Source organism: Scyliorhinus torazame, chromosome 2, assembly GCF_047496885.1.
Source record: "Scyliorhinus torazame isolate Kashiwa2021f chromosome 2, sScyTor2.1, whole genome shotgun sequence".
In the NCBI taxonomy this organism is placed as follows: domain Eukaryota; kingdom Metazoa; phylum Chordata; class Chondrichthyes; order Carcharhiniformes; family Scyliorhinidae; genus Scyliorhinus; species Scyliorhinus torazame.
In genome coordinates this window covers 289875217-289895701 of record NC_092708.1, presented here as the reverse complement: position 1 = coordinate 289895701, position 20485 = coordinate 289875217, and the positions used below count along the sequence as shown (strand labels likewise).

At 48.2% G+C, this 20485-nt stretch overlaps 1 protein-coding gene across 4 annotated transcripts in view; it reads left to right on the top strand.

Annotated features, from left to right (window-relative positions):
* Positions 1–20485, top strand: part of strn3 (striatin, calmodulin binding protein 3) — a 437029-nt gene that overhangs the window by 403215 nt on the left and 13329 nt on the right. For all 4 annotated transcript variants that reach the window (XM_072488228.1, XM_072488218.1, XM_072488210.1 and 1 more), the window contains one exon: positions 12557–12697. In XM_072488228.1, coding sequence (XP_072344329.1) covers positions 12557–12697 — 141 coding nt within the window. The remainder of the gene's footprint in view (positions 1–12556; positions 12698–20485) is intronic.

The following is a 20485-nucleotide window of genomic DNA, read 5'->3' as shown; positions in this document are numbered from 1 at the left end:
AGCCATCCCCTTTTATCCAGCTCCTCACCCGGTTCCCACGCAGCTGTGTTCCCCCCCCCAGGCGGTGCCCTCCCGCCCCGCCCACCCCACCCCATACCAGCTCCCCCTTCTCCCCAACAGCAGCAACCCAGTAAATCCCCCCTCCCACCCCCTCCCACCCCCCGCTCGATCCCCCACTAGCGTAGTTACACCCCCCATGTTGCTCCCAGAAGTCAGCAAACTCTGGCCGACCTCGTCTTCCCCCCGTGACCTCGGCTCTCACCGTGCGACGCCCCCTGCTTCCCTATTCCCGCCATAATTATCATAGCGCGGGAACAAAGCCCGCGCTTCCCTTTTGGCCCCGCCCCCAATGGCCAACGCCCCTAGCTCCTCCACCTCCCTCCCTCCCCCCTCCCTCCCCCACAACCTGTGGAAGAGAGAAATGTTACCAGGTCGCAGGATCAACAACATAAAAATCATCTCTTCCCCCCTTTTTCCCCCCTCTTCGCCCCCCATATTCGCCCCACCACTTTGTCTCAAACGTTCTTTTTTAGTAACCCGCTTATTCCAATTTCTCTTCAACAATAAATGTCCACGCCTCATCCGCCGTTTCAAAGTAGTGGTGCTTCCCTTGATATGTGACCCACAGTCTTGCCGGCTGCAGCATTCCAAATTTAATCTTTTTATGAAGCACCGCCTTGGCCCGATTAAAGCTCGCCCTTCTTCTCGCCACCTCCGCACTCCAGTCTTGATATACACGGATCACCGCGTTCTCCCACCTACTGCTCCGAGTTTTCTTTGCCCATCTGAGGACCATCTCTCTGTCCTTAAAACGGAGGAATCTCACCACTATGGCTCTGGGAATTTCTCCTACTCTCGGTCCTCGCGCCATCACTCGGTATGCTCCCTCCAACGGACCCGTCGGGGCCTCCGATCCCATTAACGAGTGCAGCATCGTGCTCACATATGCCCCGACGTCCGCCCCTTCTGCACCTTCAGGAAGACCAAGAATCCTTAAATTCTTCCTCCTCGCATTATTCTCCAGCACCTTAAGCCTTTCCACACATCGCTTATGGTGTGCCTCGTGCATCTCCGTCTTCACCACCAGGCCCTGTATATCGTCCTCGTTCTCGGCAGCCTTTGCCTTCACGACCCGAAACTCCCGCTCCTGGGTCTTTTGCTCATCTTTTAGCCCTTCAATCGCCTGTAATATCGGGGCCAACAGCTCCTTCTTCATCTCCTTTTTAAGCTCTTCCACGCAGCGTTTCAAAAACTCGTGTTGTTCAGGGCCCCATATTAAACTGCCACCTTCCGACGCCATCTTGGTTTTTGCTTGCCTTCCTTGCCGATGCTCTAAAGGATCCACCGCAATCCGGCCACTTTCCTCTCCTTTTTCCATCCGTATCCAGGGGGGATTCCCTTCTGGTTTACCGCACAGTGCTTTTAGCCGTTAAAATTGCCGTTGGGGCTCTTATTAAGAGCCCAAAAGTCTGTTCCACCGGGAGATGCCGAAACGTGCGACTTAGCTGGTCATCGCCGCACCCGGAACCCTGATGCCAGTATTTAAACTGTCACCGCTCTGTAATCCCAGTATTTAAACCGTCTCTGCTCTAAGGTCCCAGTATTTAAACTGTCACCGCTCTGTGATCCCAGTATTTAGACTGTCTCCGCGCTCTGATCCCAGTATTTAAACTGTTTCCGCTCTGTTATCACAGTATTTAAACTGTCTTCACTCTGTGATCCCAGTACTTAACCTGTCGCCGCTCTGTGATCCCAGAATTTGAACTGTCTCCGCTCTCTGATCCCAGTATTTAAACTGTCTCTGCTCTAAGGTCCCAGTATTTAAACTGTCTCCGCTCTGTGAACCCAGTATTTAAACTGTCTTAACTCTGTGATCCCAGTATTTAAACTGTCACGCTCTGTGATGCCGGTATTTAAACTGTCACCGCTCTGTAATCCCGGTATTTAAACAGTCGCTGCTCTGTGATCCCAGTATTTAAACTGTCTTAACTCTGTGATCCACAATTTAAACTGTCACCGCTCTGTGAACCCAGTATTTAAACTGTAATCGCTCTGTAATCACAGTATCTAAACTGTCACCGCTCTGTGATGCCAGTATTTAAACTGTCACCGCTCTGCGATCCCAGTATTTAAACTGTCTCCGCTCTGTGATCCCAGTATTTAAACTGTTTCCGCTCTGTTATCACAGTATTTAAACTGTCTTCACTCTGTGATCCCAGTATTTAAACTGTCTTCACTCTGTGATTCCAGTATTTAGAACATAGAACATTACAGCGCAGTACAGGCCCTTCGGCCCTCGATGTTGCGCCGACCTGTGAAACCACTCTAAAGCCCATCTACATGATTCCCTTATTGTGCATATGTCTATCCAATGACGATTTGAATATCCTTAGTGTTGCCGAGTCCACTACTGTTGCAGGCACAGCATTGCACGCCCTTACTACTCTTTACTACTAGGTAGTAAAGAACCTACCTCTGACATCTGTCTTATATCTATCTACCAATATTTAAACTGTCATCCGCTCTCTTATCCCAGTATTTAAACTGTGGCTGCTCTCTGATCCCAGTATTTAAACTGTAATCGCTCTGGGATCCCAGTATTTAAACTGTCACCGCTCTGTTATCCCAGTATTTAAACTGTCGCCGTTCTGTAATCCCAGTATTTAAACTGCTGCTGCTCTGTGATCCCAGTATTTAAACTGCTGCCGCTCTGTGATCCCAGTATTGAAACTGTAATCGCTCTGTGATCCCAGTATTATACTGTCGCCGCTCTTTGATCCCAGTATTTAAATTGTCTCCGCTCTGTGATCCCGCAAAGGATGAATACGTGGCTTGAGAGATATGGTGCAAGAGGGAGGGTTTCAAATTCCTGGGACATTGGAACCGGTTCTGGGGGAGGTGGGACCTGTACAAATCGGACGGTCTGCATCTGAGTGGGACCGGAACCAATGTTCTCAGGGGGGGGGGGGTGTTTGCAAGTGCAGTTGGGGAGGGTTTAAACTAATGTGGCAGGGGGATGGGAACCGATGTAGGAAGTCAGTGGGGACGGAAACAAAAGGGAGGAAGGGAGAGTGTGTAAAGCATGACCAGAGAAAGCAGGGCAGAGAGCAAGGAAAGTCTACATTAAACTGCATTTATTTCAATGCAAGGGGCCTGACGGGCAAAGCGGATGTACTCAGGGCATGGATGGGCACATGGGACTGGGATATTATAGCTATGACTGAAACATGGCTAAGGGACTGGCAGCTCAATGTTCCGGGGTACAGATGCTATAGAAAGGATAGAACAGGAGGTAAGAGAGGAGGGGGAGTGGCGTTTTTGATTAGGGAGAATATCACGGCAGTACTTAGAGGGGATATATCCGAGGGTTCGCCCACTGAGTCTATATGGGTTGAACTGAAAATTAAGGAGGGAGAGATCACCTTGATAGGACTGTACTACAGGCCCCCAAATAGTCAGCGGGAAATTGAGGAGCAAATATGTAAGGAGATTACAGATAGCTGCAAAAATAGGGTGGTTCAGTATGTGGAGGGACCGACTAGAGAGGGGGCAAAACTTGACCTCGTCTTGGGAAATAAGGAAGGGCAAGTGACAGAAGTGTTAGTGAGGGATCACTTTGGGACAAGTGACCATAACTCCATTAGTTTTAAGATAGCTATGGAGAATGATAGGTCTGGCCCAAGAGTTAAAATTCTTAATTGGGGCAAGGCCAATTTTGATGGTATCAGACAGGAACTTTCAGAGGTAGATTGTGGGAGACTGTTGGCAGGCAAAGGGACGGCTGGTAAATGGCAGGCTTTTAAAAATGTGTTAACCAGGGTTCAGGGTAAGCACATTCCCTTTAGAGTGAAGGGCAAGGCTGGTAGAAGTAGGGAACCCTGGATGACTCAAGATATTGAGACTCTGGTCAAAAAGAAGAAGGAGGCATATGACGTACATAAACAACTGGGATCAAGTGGATCCCTTGAAGAGTATAGAGATTGTCGAAATAGAGTTAAGAGGGAAATCAGGAGGGCAAAAAGGGGACATGAAATTGCTTTGGCAAATAATGCAAAGGAGAATCCAAAGAGCTTCTACAGATACATAAAGGGAAAAAGAGTAACTAGGGACAGAGTAGGGCCTCTTAAGGATCAACAAGGACATCTATGTGCAGAGCCACAAGAGTTGGGTGAGATCCTGAATGAATATTTCTCATCGGTATTCACGGTGGAGAAAGGCATGGATGTTAGGAAACTAAGGGAAATAAATAGTGATGTCTTGAGAAGTGTGCATAGCACAGAGGAGGAGGTGCTGGAAGTCTTAAAGCGCATCAAGGTAGATAAATCCCCGGGACCTGATGAAATGTATCCCAGGATGTTGTGTGAGGCTAGGGAGGAAATTGCGGGTCCCCTAACAGAGATATTTGAATCATCGGCAGCCACAGGTGAGGTGCCTGAAGATTGGAGAGTAGCGAATGTTGTGCCCTTGTTTAAGAAGGGCAGCAGGGAAAAGCCTGGGAACTATAGACCGGTGAGCCTAACGTCTGTAGTAGGTAAGTTGCTAGAAGGTATTCTGAGAGACAGGATCTACAAGCATTTAGAGAGGCAAGGACTGATTCGGGGCAGTCAGCATGGCTTTGTGCGTGGAAAATCATGTCTCACAAATTTGATTGAGTTTTTTGAGGGGGTGACCAAGAAGGTAGATGAGGGCAGTGCAGTAGACGTTGTCTACATGGACTTTAGCAAAGCCTTTGACAAGGTACCACATGGTAGGTTGTTGCAGAAGGTTAAAGCTCACGGGATCCAGGGTGAGGTTGCCAATTGGATTCAAAATTGGCTGGACGACAGAAGACAGAGGGTGGTTGTAGAGGGTTGCTTTTCAAACTGGAGGCCTGTGACCAGTGGTGTGCCTCAGGGATCGGTGCTGGGTCCACTGTTATTTGTGATTTATATTAATGATTTGGATGAGAATTTAGGAGGCATGGTTAGTAAGTTTGCAGATGACACCAAGATTGGTGGCACAGTGGATAGTGAAGAAGGTTATCTAGGATTGCAACGGGATCTTGATCAATTTGGCCAGTGGGCCGACGAATGGCAGATGGAGTTTAATTTAGATAAATGTGAGGTGATGCATTTTGGCAGATCGAATCAGGCCAGGACCTACTCAGTTAATGGTATGGCGTTGGGGAGAGTTATAGAACAAAGAGATCTAGGAGTACAGGTTCATAGCTCCTTGAAGGTGGAGTCGCAGGTGGACAGGGTGGTGAAGAAGGCATTCGGCATGCTTGGTTTCATTGGTCAGAACATTGAATACAGGAGTTGGGACGTCTTGTTGAAGTTGTACAAGACATTGGTACGGCCACACTTGGAATACTGTGTGAAGTTCTGGTCACCCTATTATAGAAAGGATATTATTAAACTAGAAAGAGTGCAGAAAAGATTTACTAGGATGTTACCGGGACTTGATGGTTTGAGTTATAAGGAGAGGCTGGATAGACTGGGATTTTTTTTCCCTGGAGCGTAGGAGGCTTATAGAGGTCTATAAAATAATGAGGGGCATAGATAAGGTAGATAGTCAACATCTTTTCCCAAAGGTAGGGGAGTCTAAAACTAGAGGGCATAGGTTTAAGGTGAGAGGGGAGAGATTCAGAAGGGCCCAGAGGGGCAATTTCTTCACTCAGAGGGTAGTGAGTGTCTGGAATGGGCTGCCAGAGGTAGTGGTAGAGGCGGGTACAATTGTGTCTTTTAAAAAGCATTTAGATAGTTACATGGGTAAGATGGGTATAGAGGGTGATGGGCCAAGTGCGGGCAACTGGGACTAGCTTAATGGTAAAAACTGGGCGGCATGGACTGGTTGGGCCGAAGGGCCTGTTTCCATACTGTAAACTTCTATGATTCTATGATCCCAGTATTTAAACTGTCTCCGCTCTGTGATCCCAGTATTTAACCTGTCGCCGCTTTGTGATCCCAGTATTTAACCTGTCACCGCTCTGTGATCCCAGAATTTAAACTGTCTCCGCTCTCTGATCCCAGTAATTAAACTGTCTCCGCTCTGTGATCCGAGTATTTAAACTGTCTCCGCTCTGTGATCCGAGTATTTAAACTGTCTCCGCTCTGTGATCCCAGTATTTAAACTGTCTCCGCTCTGTGATCCCAGTATTTAAACTGTCGCCGCTCTGTGATCCCAGTATTTAAACTGTCTCCGCTCTATGATCCCAGTATTTAAACTGTCTCCACTACGTGATCCCAGTATTTAAACTGTAATCGCTCTGTGATCCCAGTATTATACTGTCGCCACTGTGTTCCCAGTATTTAAACTGCTGCCACTCTGTGATCCCGGTATTTAAACTGTCGCTGCTCTCTGATCCCAGTATTTAAACTGTCTCCGCTCTGTGAGCCCAGTATTTAAACTGTCGCCGCTCTGTGATCCCAGTATTTAAACTGTAATCGCTCTGCAATCCCAGTATTAAACTGTCTCTGCTCTGTGATCCCAGTATTTAAACTGTAACCGCTCTGTAATCCCAGTATTTAAACTGTCTCTGCTCTAAGGTCCCAGTATTTAAACTGTCTCCGCTCTGTGATCCCAGTATTTAAACTGTCTCCACTCTGTGATCCCAGTATTTTAACTGTAATCGCTCTGTGATCCCAGTATGAGACTGTCGCCGCTCTGTAATCCCAGTGTTATACTGTCACCACTGTGTTCCCAGTATTTAAACTGCTGCCACTCTGTGATCCCGGTATTTAAACTGTTGCTGCTCTGTGATCCCAGTATTTAAACTGTCTTCACTCTGTGCTCCCAGTATTTAAACTGACACCGCTCTGTTATCCCAGTATTTAAACTGTCTCCGCGCTGTGAACCCAGTATTTAAACTGTAATCGCTCTGTAATCCCAGTATTAGAACAAAGAACAAGAACAAAGAAATGTACAGCACAGGAACAGGCCCTTCGGTCCTCCAAGCCCGTGCCGACCATGCTGCCCGACTAAACTACAATCTTCTACACTTTCTGGGTCCGTATCCCTCTATTCCCATCCTATTCATGTATTTGTCAAGATGCCCCTTAAATGTCAGTATCGTCCCTGCTTCCACCACCTCCTCCGGTAGCGAGTTCCAGGCACCCACTACCCTCTGCGTAAAAAACCTGCCTCGTACATCTACTCTAAACCTTGCCCCTCTCACCTTAAACCTATGCCCCCTAGTAATTGACCCCTCCACCCTGGGGAAAAGCCACTGACTATCCACTCTGTCTATGCCCCTCATAATTTTATATACCTCTATCAGGTCTCCTCTCAACCTCCTTTGTTCCAGTGAGAACAAACCGAGTTTATTCAACCGCTCCTCATAGCTAATGCCCTCCATACCAGGCAACATTCTGGTAAATCTCTTCTGCACCCTCTCTAAAGCCTCCACATCCTTCTGGTAGTGTGGCGACCAGAATTGAACACTATACTCCAAGTGTGGCCTAACTAAGGTTCTATACAACTGCAACATGACTTGCCAACTCTTATACTCAATGCCCCGGCCAATGAAGGCAAGCATGCCGTATGCCTTCTTGACTACCTTCTCCACCTGTGTTGCCCCTTTCAATGACCTGTGGACCTGTACTCCTAGATCTCTTTGACTTTCAATACTCTTGAGGGTTCTACCATTCACTGTATATTCCCTACCTGCATTAGACGTTCCAAAATGCATTACCTCACATTTGTCCGGATTAAACTCCATCTGCCATCTCTCCGCCCAAGTCTCCAAAAAATCTAAATCCTGCTGTATCCTCCGACAGTCCTCATCGCTATCCGCAATTCCACCAACCTTTGTGTCGTCTGCAAACTTACTAATCAGACCAGTTACATTTTCCTCCAAATCATTTATATATACTACAAAGAGCAAAGGTCCCAGCACTGATCCCTGTGGAACACCACTGGTCACAGCCCTCCAATGAGAAAAGCATCCTTCCATTGCTACTCTCTGCCTTCTATGGCCTAGCCAGTTCTGTATCCACCTTGCCAGCTCACCCCTGATCCCGTGTGACTTCACCTTTTGTACTAGTCTACCATGAGGGACCTTGTCAAAGGCCTTACTGAAGTCCATATAGACAACATCCACTGCCCTACCTGCATCAATCATCTTAGTGACCTCCTCGAAAAACTCTAATCAAGTTAGTGAGACACGACCTCCCCTTCACAAAACCGTGCTGCCTCTCACTAATACGTCCATTTGCTTCCAAATGGGAGTAGATCCTGTCTCGAAGAATTCTCTCCAGTAATTTCCCTACCACTGAAGTAAGGCTCACCGGCCTTTAGTTCCCGGGATTATCCTTTAGTGAGACACGACCTCCCCTTCACAAAACCGTGCTGCCTCTCACTAATACGTCCATTTGCTTCCAAATGGGAGTAGATCCTGTCTCGAAGAATTCTCTCCAGTAATTTCCCTACCACTGAAGTAAGGCTCACCGGCCTTTAGTTCCCGGGATTATCCTTTCTACCCTTCTTAAACAGAGGAACAACATTGGCTATTCTCCAGTCCTCCGGGACATCCCCTGAAGACAGCGAGGATCCAAAGATTTCTGTCAAGACCTCAGCAATTTCCTCTCCAGCCTCCTTCAGTATTCTGGGGTAGATCCCATCAGGCCCTGGGGACTTATCTACCTTAATATTTTTTAAGACACCCAACACCTCGTCTTTTTGGATCTCAATGTGACCCAGGCTATCTACACACCCTTCTCCAGACTCAACATCTACCAATTTCTTCTCTTTGGTGAATACTGATGCAAAGTATTCATTTAGTACCTCGCCCATTTCCTCTGGCTCCACACATAGATTCCCTTGCCTATCCTTCAGTGGGCCAACCCTTTCCCTGGCTACTCTCTTGCTTTTTATGTACGTGTAAAAAGCCTTGTGATTTTCCTTAACCCTATTTGCCAATGACTTTTCGTGACCCCTTCTTGCCCTCCTGACTCCTTGCTTAAGTTCCTTCCTACTTTCCTTATATTCCTCGCAGGCTTCGTCTGTTCCCAGCCTTTTAGCCCTGACAAATGCCTCCTTTTTCTTTTTGACGAGGCCTACAATATCTCTCGTCATCCAAGGTTCCCGAAAATTGCCGTATTTATCCTTCTTCCTCACAGGAACATGCCGGTCCTGAATTCCTTTCAACTGCCACTTGAAAGCCTCCCACATGTCAGATGTTGATTTGCCCTCAAACATCCGCCCCCAATCTATGTTCTTCAGTTCCCGCCTAATATTGTTATAATTAGCCTTCCCCCAATTTAGCACATTCATCCTCGGACCACTCTTATCCTTGTCCACCAGTACTTTAAAACTTACTGAATTGTGGTCACTGTTACCGAAATGCTCCCCTACTGAAACATCTACCACCTGGCCGGGCTCATTCCCCAATACCAGGTCCAGTACCGCCCCTTCCCTAGTTGGACTGTCTACATATTGTTTGAAGAAGCCCTCCTGGATGCTCCTTACCAACTCCGCCCCGTCTAAGCCCCTGGCACTAAGTGAGTCCCAGTCAATATTGGGGAAGTTGAAGTCTCCCATCACCACAACCCTGTTGTTTTTACTCTTTTCCAAAATCTGTCTACCTATCTGCTCCTCTATCTCCCGCTGGCTGTTGGGAGGCCTGTAGTAAACCCCCAACATTGTGACTGCACCCTTCATATTCCTGATCTCTACCCATATAGCCTCACTGCCCACTGAGGTGTCCTCTCGCAGTACAGCTGTGATATTAAACTGTCTCTGCTCTCTGATCCCAGTATTTAAACTGTCGCCATTCTGTGATCCCAGTATTTAAACTGCTGCCGCTCTGTGATCCCAGTATTTAAACTGTCACCGCTCTGTAATCCCAGTATTTAAACTGTCACCGCACTGTGATCCCAGTATTTAAACTGTCACCGTTTTGTGATCCCAGTATTTAAACTGCTGCCGCTCTGTGATCCCAGTATTTAAACTGTCTCCGCTCTGTGATCCCAGTATTTAAACTGTCTCCGCTCTGTGAAACCAATATTAGAACTGTAATCGCTCTGTAATCCCTGTATTAAACTGTCTCTGCTCGGTGATCCCAGTATTTAAACTGTCACCGCTCTGTGATCCCAGAATTTAAACTGTCTCCGCTCTCTGATCCCAGTATTTAAACTGTCGCCGCTCTGTGATCCCAGTATTTAAACTGTCTCCGCTCTCTGATCCCAGTATTTAAACTGTCGCCGCTCTATGATCCCAGTATTATACTGTCGCCACTGTATTCCCAGTATTTAAACTGCTGCCACTCTGTGATCCCGGTATTTAACCTGTCTTCACTCTGTGATCCCAGTATTTAAACTGTCTCCGCTCTGTGATCACAGTATTTAAACTGTCGCCGCTCTGTGATCCCAGTATTTAACCTGTCGCCGCTCTGTGACCCCGGAATTTAAACTGTCTCCGCTCTCTGATCCAAGTATTTAAACTGTCTCCGCTCTGTGATCCCAGTATTTAAACTGTCTCTGCTCTAAGGTCCCAGTATTTAAACTGTAATCGCTCTGTGATCCCAGTATTATACTGTCGCCACTGTGTTCCCAGTATTTAAACTGCTGCCACTCTGTGATCCCGGTATTTAAACTGTCTCCACTCTCTGATCCCAGTATTTAAACTGTCTCTGCTCTAATGTCCCAGTATTTAAAATGTAATCACTCTGTGATCCCAGTATTTAAACTGTCTCCGCTCTGTGATCCCAGTATTTAAACTGCTGCCGCTCTGTAATCCCAGTATTTAAACTGTCTCCACTCTGTGATTCCAGTATTTAAACTGTCACCGCTCTGTGATCCCAGTATTTAAATTGTCTCCGCTCTGTGATCCCAGTATTTAAACTGCTTCCGCTCTGTGATCACAGTATTTGAACTGTCACTGCTGTGTTATCCCAGTATTAAAACTGTCGCCGTTCTGTGAGCCCAGTATTTAAACTGTCACCGTTTTGTGATCCCAGTATTTAAACTGCTGCCGCTCTGTGATCCCAGTATTTAAACTGTCTCCGCTCTGTGATCCCAGTATTTAAACTGTCTCCGCTCTGTGAAACCAATATTAGAACTGTAATCGCTCTGTAATCCCTGTATTAAACTGTCTCTGCTCGGTGATCCCAGTATTTAAACTGTCACCGCTCTGTGATCCCAGAATTTAAACTGTCTCCGCTCTCTGATCCCAGTATTTAAACTGTCGCCGCTCTGTGATCCCAGTATTTAAACTGTCTCCGCTCTCTGATCCCAGTATTTAAACTGTCGCCGCTCTATGATCCCAGTATTATACTGTCGCCACTGTATTCCCAGTATTTAAACTGCTGCCACTCTGTGATCCCGGTATTTAACCTGTCTTCACTCTGTGATCCCAGTATTTAAACTGTCTCCGCTCTGTGATCACAGTATTTAAACTGTCGCCGCTCTGTGATCCCAGTATTTAACCTGTCGCCGCTCTGTGACCCCGGAATTTAAACTGTCTCCGCTCTCTGATCCAAGTATTTAAACTGTCTCCGCTCTGTGATCCCAGTATTTAAACTGTCTCTGCTCTAAGGTCCCAGTATTTAAACTGTAATCGCTCTGTGATCCCAGTATTATACTGTCGCCACTGTGTTCCCAGTATTTAAACTGCTGCCACTCTGTGATCCCGGTATTTAAACTGTCTCCACTCTCTGATCCCAGTATTTAAACTGTCTCTGCTCTAATGTCCCAGTATTTAAAATGTAATCACTCTGTGATCCCAGTATTTAAACTGTCTCCGCTCTGTGATCCCAGTATTTAAACTGCTGCCGCTCTGTAATCCCAGTATTTAAACTGTCTCCACTCTGTGATTCCAGTATTTAAACTGTCACCGCTCTGTGATCCCAGTATTTAAATTGTCTCCGCTCTGTGATCCCAGTATTTAAACTGCTTCCGCTCTGTGATCACAGTATTTGAACTGTCACTGCTGTGTTATCCCAGTATTAAAACTGTCGCCGTTCTGTGAGCCCAGTATTTAAACTGCCTTCGCTCTGTGCTCCCAGTATTTAAACTGTCGCCGCTCTGTGATCCCAGTATTTAAACTGTCGCCGTTCTCTGATCCCAGTATTTAAACTGTCGCCGCACTGTGTTCCCAGTATTTAAACTGTTGCCGCTCTGTGATCCCAGTATTTAAACTGTCGCCGCTCTGTGTTCCCAGTATTTAAACTGCTGCCGCTCTGTGATCCCAGTATTTAAACTGTCGCCGCTCTGTGTTCCCAATATTTAAACTGCTGCCGCTCTGTGATCCCAGTATTTAAACTGTTGCCGCTCTGTGATCCCAGTATTTAAACAGACTTCAGTGAGATGAATGGCCTCCTGCACCGTAGGGTTTTTATGTTCTATGTTCACTTGAAAGGGAATGGAGCATAAAAATAGAGAGGTCTTGTTAAAACTATACACTCTGCATGAGTAGCCCTAATATCAACAAATTATTTTTTCCCTTTTCCGTAACATCCTATAGGTTCTCGGTGTTAATTTCTAAATTGTTTAATACCAAATGTTACGCTGTGTACCTCGTTAATATTCTAGTTAGGATGCTAAAATATATGATTACCTTGTTTTCATTAATCTTGCAGAAAATGGAATTCCCACGTCAGTTGATTTTGTGGGTGATGATCCTGCACATATTTTGGGTTCCTTTAATAGAGGCAACACAGTCATTTATGATATGCAAACTTCTCAGCCTTTGGTGATGCTGGCATCGCAGGTCGACGCAGGTGAGTTGCATGCAAATAAGTTATTGAACTTTTCTGTGTTGTGTCTATTGCAAAGAAAATTACTTTCGGCGAAATTATCGCTTCTTCAGCCTACTACCTGGTGACCACTGAGGAAAATCATGAATTATTTCTTCCATTCCCTCTTTCTCCTATGCCATTTGTTCCCCACCTGACCCTTAAAGTGACAATTTGTTGTAAGTCTCAATTCTCATTTTGCATGTAGGGAAATTTATTCCCCCATATTAGTTTTCTCTCTCGGAGTTCACTCTGTTATTTCCTCACATCTGCTCTGGCATCTCACAATTATATCTTTTTACTATGATTGAAGAATTTGTTTGCTAAATAGGTATTAAAATAAATTCAAGAAGTGTTACTGCATTTCTTCCTCTCGGCAGACATTTAAATGTCTAAATGTTTTTATTGGGCTTTTGAACAGTATATTTACCGTTATGTACACAGAATACGATGTATATATTTACATATGTAGAAGAGAAGGGCACACCCAAACATACCAAAAATAAAAGTAATAATAAAAAATAAAATAGAATAACTGGTAGGGTATTGCGCACCAGCTCAACAGCAGCAACTCTGTACAACTGGCAAAATTATTTACAACACATAAGTAGGCGACTGTTTGCGGGGGCGGGGGGGTGAGATTGGGGGAGGTAAATATACATTTGGGTGCCAGAGAAACAATTACAGTGAGCAATACTCTAATGGGTTTGGTGTTGGTATTGTCACTTGCTTCTCCCGGACGGATCTCGCTGCCGTTGTCGTCTCGCGCTCACCTCCGCTTCACCTGTTCCTCCCGTCTTTCGCCTGTAGTCTCCTTGTTCTATGTTCCTGGAGATGCCAAGTTTATTATCGTATCCCGTGCCCTCCTTCCGGCTGTCATTTCCCTGCCTCCTCCCTCCTCTCTTGTTCCCTGTCCCTTCCTTTGCCTTTCTTTCCTCTTCGGTTTAGCTGTGTCTCCCCCCCCCCCCCCCCCCCCCAACGGTCTATCCCACTCTCTCTCTCATGCTTTGGCTACTCTCCCCTGATTCTTGGCTACCTGGCTATTCTTCTGCTTGTTATTTGGCCACAAACAGGTCCCAGAACAGTTTGGTGAATAGCTCCCACGTTCTGTGGAAGCCGTCGTCTGACCCTCGGATGGCGAATTTGATTCTCTCCATTTGGAAAGCTTCCGAGAGGTCGGACAGCCAGTCTGCAGCTTTGGGTGGTGCTGCTTGTGTCCAGCCGAACAGGATTCTACGGCGGGCGATCAGGGAGGCAAAGGCAAGGGCGTCCGCTCTCCTCCCCAGGAATAGATCTGGCTGGTCTGAAACCCCGAAGACCGCCACTTTTGGGCATGGCTCCACCCTCATCCACATCACTTTGGATATTGCCTCGAAGAAGGCTGTCCAGTACTCCACAAGTCTGGGGCAAGACCAGAACTTGTGGGCGTAGTTGGCCGGGCTTCCTTGGCACCGTTCACATCTATCCTCCAGCTCCGGGAAGAACCTACTCATACGGGTTCTTGTTAAGTGGGCTCTATGTACCACTTTTAGCTGCGTCAGGCTGAACCTTGCGCACGTGGATTTGGTGTTGACCCTGTGCAGTACTTCCCTCCAGAGTCCCCACCCTCTTTCAATCCCCAGGTCCTCCTCCCATTTCTTTCTTATTGCGTCCAATACGGTGTCAGCCCCTTCTCCCAGTCGGTCATACATGTCGCTACAGTTTCCTTTATTTAGTATGCTTGCGTCCAATAACTCCATTTGTGGATCCCTTTCCAGTCATGGGCTATTGGATCCCCAGGTAGCGGAATTTGTGTTGGGCTTGCTTGTGTCCAGCCGAACAGGATTCTACGGCGGGCGATCAGGGAGGCAGAGGCAAGGGCGTCCGCTCTCCTCCCCAGGAATAGATCTGGCTGGTCTGAAACCCCGAAGACCGCCACTTTTGGGCATGACTCCACCCTCATCCACACCACTTTGGATATTGCCTCGAAGAAGGCTGTCCAGTAACCCGCAAGTACTGTATACCCTACTTGTGGGTGTACCGGGAAGATCTCGCTTTTGCTCCTGTTGAGTTTGTAGCCTGAGAAGGGGCCAAACTCTTTCAGGAGCGCGATGATTCCGTCCATGCTGCTTTGTGGGTCCGAAATGTAGAGGAGCAGGTCATCTGCATAGAGTGAGACTCTGTGCTGTCTGCCGCCCCTTCGGATCCCCCTCCAGCTTTTTGCTTCTCTGAGTGGTTGCTAGTGGTTCGATCGCTAGAGCGAACAGCAGCGGGGACATTGGGCATCCTTGTCTGGTGCCCCTGTGCAGCTGGAAGTATCGGGAGTTGGTGTTGTTGGTCTGTACGCTCGCCATGGGAGTGTTGTATAAGAGCTTTACCCAGGAGGTGAACCCTGTTCCAAGCCCGAACCGCTCTAGTACCTCTGAGGTATTTCCATTCGACTCTGTCGAAGGCCTTTTCTGCGTTTAGGGAGACGATCACCTCTGGTGTTCTCTCCCCGGAGGGGGTCATTATCACATTCAGCAGGCGCCTGATGTTCGAGGGAAGCTGTCTACCTTTGACAAAGCCTGTCTGGTCCTCTGCGACCACCTCTGGCCTTTTGGCTAGGATTGTGGCTAGTATCTTGGCATCTGCATTCAGCAGTGAGATGGGTCTGTATGACCCACATTCCGTTGGGTCTTTGTCTTTCTTAGGTATCAGCGAGATTGAGGCCTGTGCTAGCGTGGGTGGCAGTGTGTCCTTAGCTAGCGAGTCTGTGAACATCTCCCGCAGGTGCGGGTCCAGTGCTTTCGCAAATTATTTGTAGAAGTCCGCCAGGAACCCGTCTGGTCCCGGCGCCTTCCCCGTCTGCATGGAGCTAATGCTGTCCATGATCCCTCCCAGTGCTAGTGTTGCTTCCAGGCCCCGTTTTCTGCCCTCCCCCACAACTGGTATGTCCAGTCCATCAAGGAACCGTTTCATCCCGGACTCCCCCATTGGGGGCTCTGAGATGTACAGCCCTTGGTAGAAGGCCTTGAAGGCTTTGTTGATCTTTTCTGGTTATGTTTCTAATGTGCCTCTGGTATCCCTGATTTGTGCAGTTTCTCTGGTAGCTGCCTGCTTTCTCAGCTGGTGTGCCAACAGGTGACTGGCTTTGTCTCCTTGTTCGTATACGGTCCCACGTGCCTGGTGGAGTTGGTGCACTGCTTTCCTGAGAGCAGTTCCTTTGTAGCTCTTTCCTCTCCGCCAGGAGCTCTACTGTAGGGGCCTCGGAGTATTTACGGTCTACCTCCAGTATGGAGTTGACCAGCTGCTGCCGAGCCACCCTTTCCTCCCTATCTCGTCGCGCTTTGAAAGCGATGATTACCCCTCTTAGTACGACCTTTAGCGCTTCCCAGAACGTGGAGGGTGAGACCTCCCATTCTGGTTGTTCTCCGTGTGCTCTGCTATGGCCCGCGATATCTTTTTGTTGAAGGCCTTGTCAGCTAGTCGGGCAATGACCAACCTCTATGTGGTGCGTTGGGCCCTGCCCATCTCCAGCCTCACGCCCATGTAGTGTGGAGCGTGGTCTGATATCACAATTGCGGAGTATTCCACTTTGTCTATCCCCGGAAGCACCGTTTTCCCCACCACAAAGAAGTCAATTCCGGTGTATACGTTGTGTACTGGGGAGAAGAAGGAGAACTCCTTCTCCCCTGGGTGGGCGAACCTCCAGGGGTCCACCGCTCCCATCTGCTCCATAAAGTGACCGAGTTCCCTTGCCATGCTTGAGGTGACTAAAAGGCAGAGAAAGAGCGGGAAGGCAGTGCAGGTGTCCCCTGCGGTCATCTCCCTCCAAAACAGGTATACCGTTTTGGATACTGTTGGGGGAGATGACTCCCCAGGGGAAGGCAGTAGTAGCCAGGCTCATGGCACCTTGGCTGGCTCTGCTGCACAGAAGGGCGTGAAAAAGACTGGCAGGGCTATAGTCATACGGGATTCAATCGTAAGGGGAGTAGACAGGTGTTTCTGTGGTCGAAAATGAGACTCCCGAATGGTATGTTACCTCCCGGGTGCACAGGTCAGGGATGTCTCCGATCAGCTGCAGAACATTCTGAAGGGGGAGGGTGAACAGCCAGTTGTCGTGGTGCATATAGGCACCAAAGATATATGTACAAAACAGGATGAGGTCCTACAATCAGAATTTAGGGAGTTAGGAGATATGTTAAAAAGTAGGACCTCAAAGGTAGTCATCTCAGGATTGCTACCAGTGCCACGTAACAGTCAGAGTACAAATTCAAGAATAGTCAGAATGAATACGTGGCTTGTGAGATGGTGCAGGAGGGAGAGGTTCAGATTCTTGGGACATTGGAACCGGTTCTGGGGGCCGTGGGACCATTACAAATCGGATGGTCTACACCTGGGCAGGACTGGAACCAATGTCCTAGGGGGTGCTTTTGCTAACACTGTTGGGGAGGTTTTAAACTAATGTGGCAGAGGGATGGGAACTAGATTAGGAAGTTAGTGGTCAGTAAAGAGGCAGCAACTAAAGCCAGTAAGGTACTAGATAATAAACGCAATGTGACTAAGCGGAAGAGTAGACCGGGAAGAGATGATGAATGCAAAGGGACAGGTGGTCTGAGGTGCATTTGTTTCAATGCGCGAAGTGTAGCAGCTAAGGCAGATGAACTTAGGGCTTGGATTAGTACCTGGGAATATGATATTGGTATTACTGAGACTTGGTTGAGGGAAGGGCAAGATTGGCAACTAAATATCCCAGGGTATAGGTGCTTCAGGAGAGATAGAGTGGGAGGTAAAAGGGGTGGAGGAGTTGCATTACTGGCCAGAGATGATAGCACAGCTGTGATTAAGGAGGGCACGATGGAGGATTCGAGCACTGAGGCAATATGGATGGATCTCAGAAATAGGAAGGGTGCAGTAACATTGTTGGGACTTTACTACAGGCCTCCCAAAAGTGAGTGTGCAGTAGAGGTACAAATATGTAGACAGATTATTAAAAAATGTAGGAGCAATAGGGTGGCCGTGATTAAAACTGATGAAGCTTTGGAGGAATATCGGGAAAGTAGGACAAATCTCAAACGCGCAATAAAGACGGCTAAAAGGGGGTCATGAAATATCTTTGGTTAACAGGGTTAAGGAAAATCCCAAAGCCTTTTATTTGTATATAGGAGCAAGAGGGTAACTAGAGAAAGGATTGGTCCACTCAAAGACAAAAGAGGGAATTTATGCGTGGAGGCAGAGGAAATGGGTGAGATTCTTAATGAGTACTTTGCATCGGTATTCACCAAGGAGAGGGACATGACGGATGTTGAGGCTAGGGATGGATGTTTAAATACTCTAGGTCAAGTCGGCATAAGGAAGGAGGATGTGTTGGGTATTCTAAAAGGCATTAAGGTGGACAAGTCCCCAGGTCCAGATGGGACATTACCCAGATTACTGAGGGAAGCAAGGGACGAAATAGCTGGGGCCTTAACAGATATCTTTGCAGCATCCTTGAGCACGGGTGAGGTCCCGGAGGACTGGAGAATTGCTAATATTGTCCCCTTGTTTAAGAAGGGTAGCAGGGACTTCCGGGTGCGGCGATGACCAGCTGAGTCGCACATTTCGGCAGCTCCCTGTGAAACGGACTTTTGGGCTCTTGATAGGAGCCCCAACGGCAATTTTGACGGCTAAAAACACTGTGCGGTAAACCAGAAGGGAATCCCCCCTGGATACGGATGGAAAAAGGAGAGGGAAGTGGCCAGATTGCAGTGGATCCTTTAGAACAGCGGCAAGGAAGGCAAGCAAAAACCAAGATGGCGTCGGAAGGTGGCAGTTTAACATGGGGCCCTGAACAACAAGAGTTCTTGAAATGCTGTGTGGAAGAGCTCAAAAAGGAAATGAAGAAAGAGCTGTTGGCCCCGATACTACAGGCGATCGAAGGGCTAAAGGAGGAACAAAAGACCCAGGAGCGGGAGCTTCGGGTCGTGAAGGCAAAGGCAGCCGAGAATGAGGACGATATACAGGGTCTGGTGGTGAAGACGGAGACACAGGAGGCACATCAGAAACGATGTGTGGAAAGGTTGGAGGCACTGGAAAACAACGCAAGGAGGAACAACCTGAGGATTCTTGGTCTTCCTGAAGGTGTGGAGGGAGCGGACGTCGGGGCATATGTGAGCACGATGCTGCACTCGTTAATGGGAGCGGAGGCCCCGGCAGGTCCGTTGGAGGTGGAGGGAGCATACCGAGTGATGGCGCGAGGACCGAGAGCAGGAGAAATTCCCAGAGCCATAGTGGTGAGATTCCTCCGTTTTAAGGATAGAGAAATGGTCCTTAGATGGGCGAAGAAAACTCGGAGTAGTAAATGGGAGAACGCGGTGATCCGCGTTTATCAAGACTGGAGTGCGGAGGTGGCGAGAAGGAGGGCGAGCTTTAATCGGGCCAAGGCGGTGCTTCATAAAAAGAAGATAAAATTTGGAATGCTGCAACCGGCAAGACTGTGGGTCACATATCGAGAGAGGCACCACTACTTTGAGACGGCGGATGAAGCGTGGACTTTTATTGTGGAAGAATAAGAGCGGGTTATTAAAAAGAACGTTCGAACAAAGTGGTGGGGCGAATGTGGGGGGCAAAGAGGGGTTTTATGTACTAATCCTGCGATGCGGTAACTTTTCTCTCTCCCACAGGTGGTGATGGGGGGAGGAGGGGAAGTGGAGGAGATGGGGCGTTGGCCATTGGGGGCGGGGCCAAGGGAGAAGCGCGGGCTTGGTTCCCGCGCTATGATAATCATGGCGGGAATAGAGAAGCAGGAAGGAGGGGGCGTCGCACGGTGCGAGCCGAGGTCACGGGGGGAAGCCGAGGTCAGCCAGAGTTTGCTGACTTCTGGGAGCAACATGGGGGGAGTAATTACGCTAGCGGGGGATCTAGCGGGGGGGGTGGGAGGGGGGAATTACTGGGTTGCTGCTGCTGGGGAGAGGAGGGAGCTGGTATGGGAGAGGATGGGCGGGGGGGGCACCGCCTGGGGGAGATACAGCTGCGTGGGAACCGGGTGAGGAGCTGGAAAAAGGTGATGGCTAATCGACAAGGGGTAGGAAGCCCCCCAACTCGGCTGATCACGTGGAACGTGAGAGGGCTGAACGGGCCGATAAAGAGGGCACGGGTACTCGCACACCTTAAGAAACTTAAGGCAGATGTGGTTATGTTACAGGAAACGCACCTGAAACTGATAGACCAGGTTAGGCTACGCAAAGGATGGGTGGGGCAGGTGTTCCATTCGGGGCTAGATGCGAAAAACAGGGGGGTGGCTATATTAGTGGGGAAGCGGGTAATGTTCGAGGCAAAGACTATAGTGGTGGATAACGGGTGCAGATACGTGATGGTGAGTGGCAAACTACAGGGGGAGACAGTGGTTTTGGTAAACGTATATGCCCCGAACTGGGATGATGCCAATTTTATGAGGCGGATGCTAGGACGCATTCCGGACCTAGAGATGGGAAAGCTGATAATGGGGGGAGATTTTAATACGGTGTTGGAACCAGGGCTGGATAGGTCGAAGTCCAGGACTGGAAGGAGGCCGGCAGCAGCCAAGGTACTTAAAGATTTTATGGAGCAGATGGGAGGTGTAGACCCGTGGAGATTTAGCAGACCTAGGAGTAAGGAGTTCTCGTTTTTCTCCTATGTCCATAAAGTCTACGCGCGAATAGACTTTTTTGTGCTGGGTAGGGCATTGATCCCGAAGGTGAGGGGAACGGAGTATACGGCTATAGCCATTTCGGATCACGCTCCACACTGGGTGGACTTGGAGATAGGGGAGGAAACAGGAGGGCGCCCACCCTG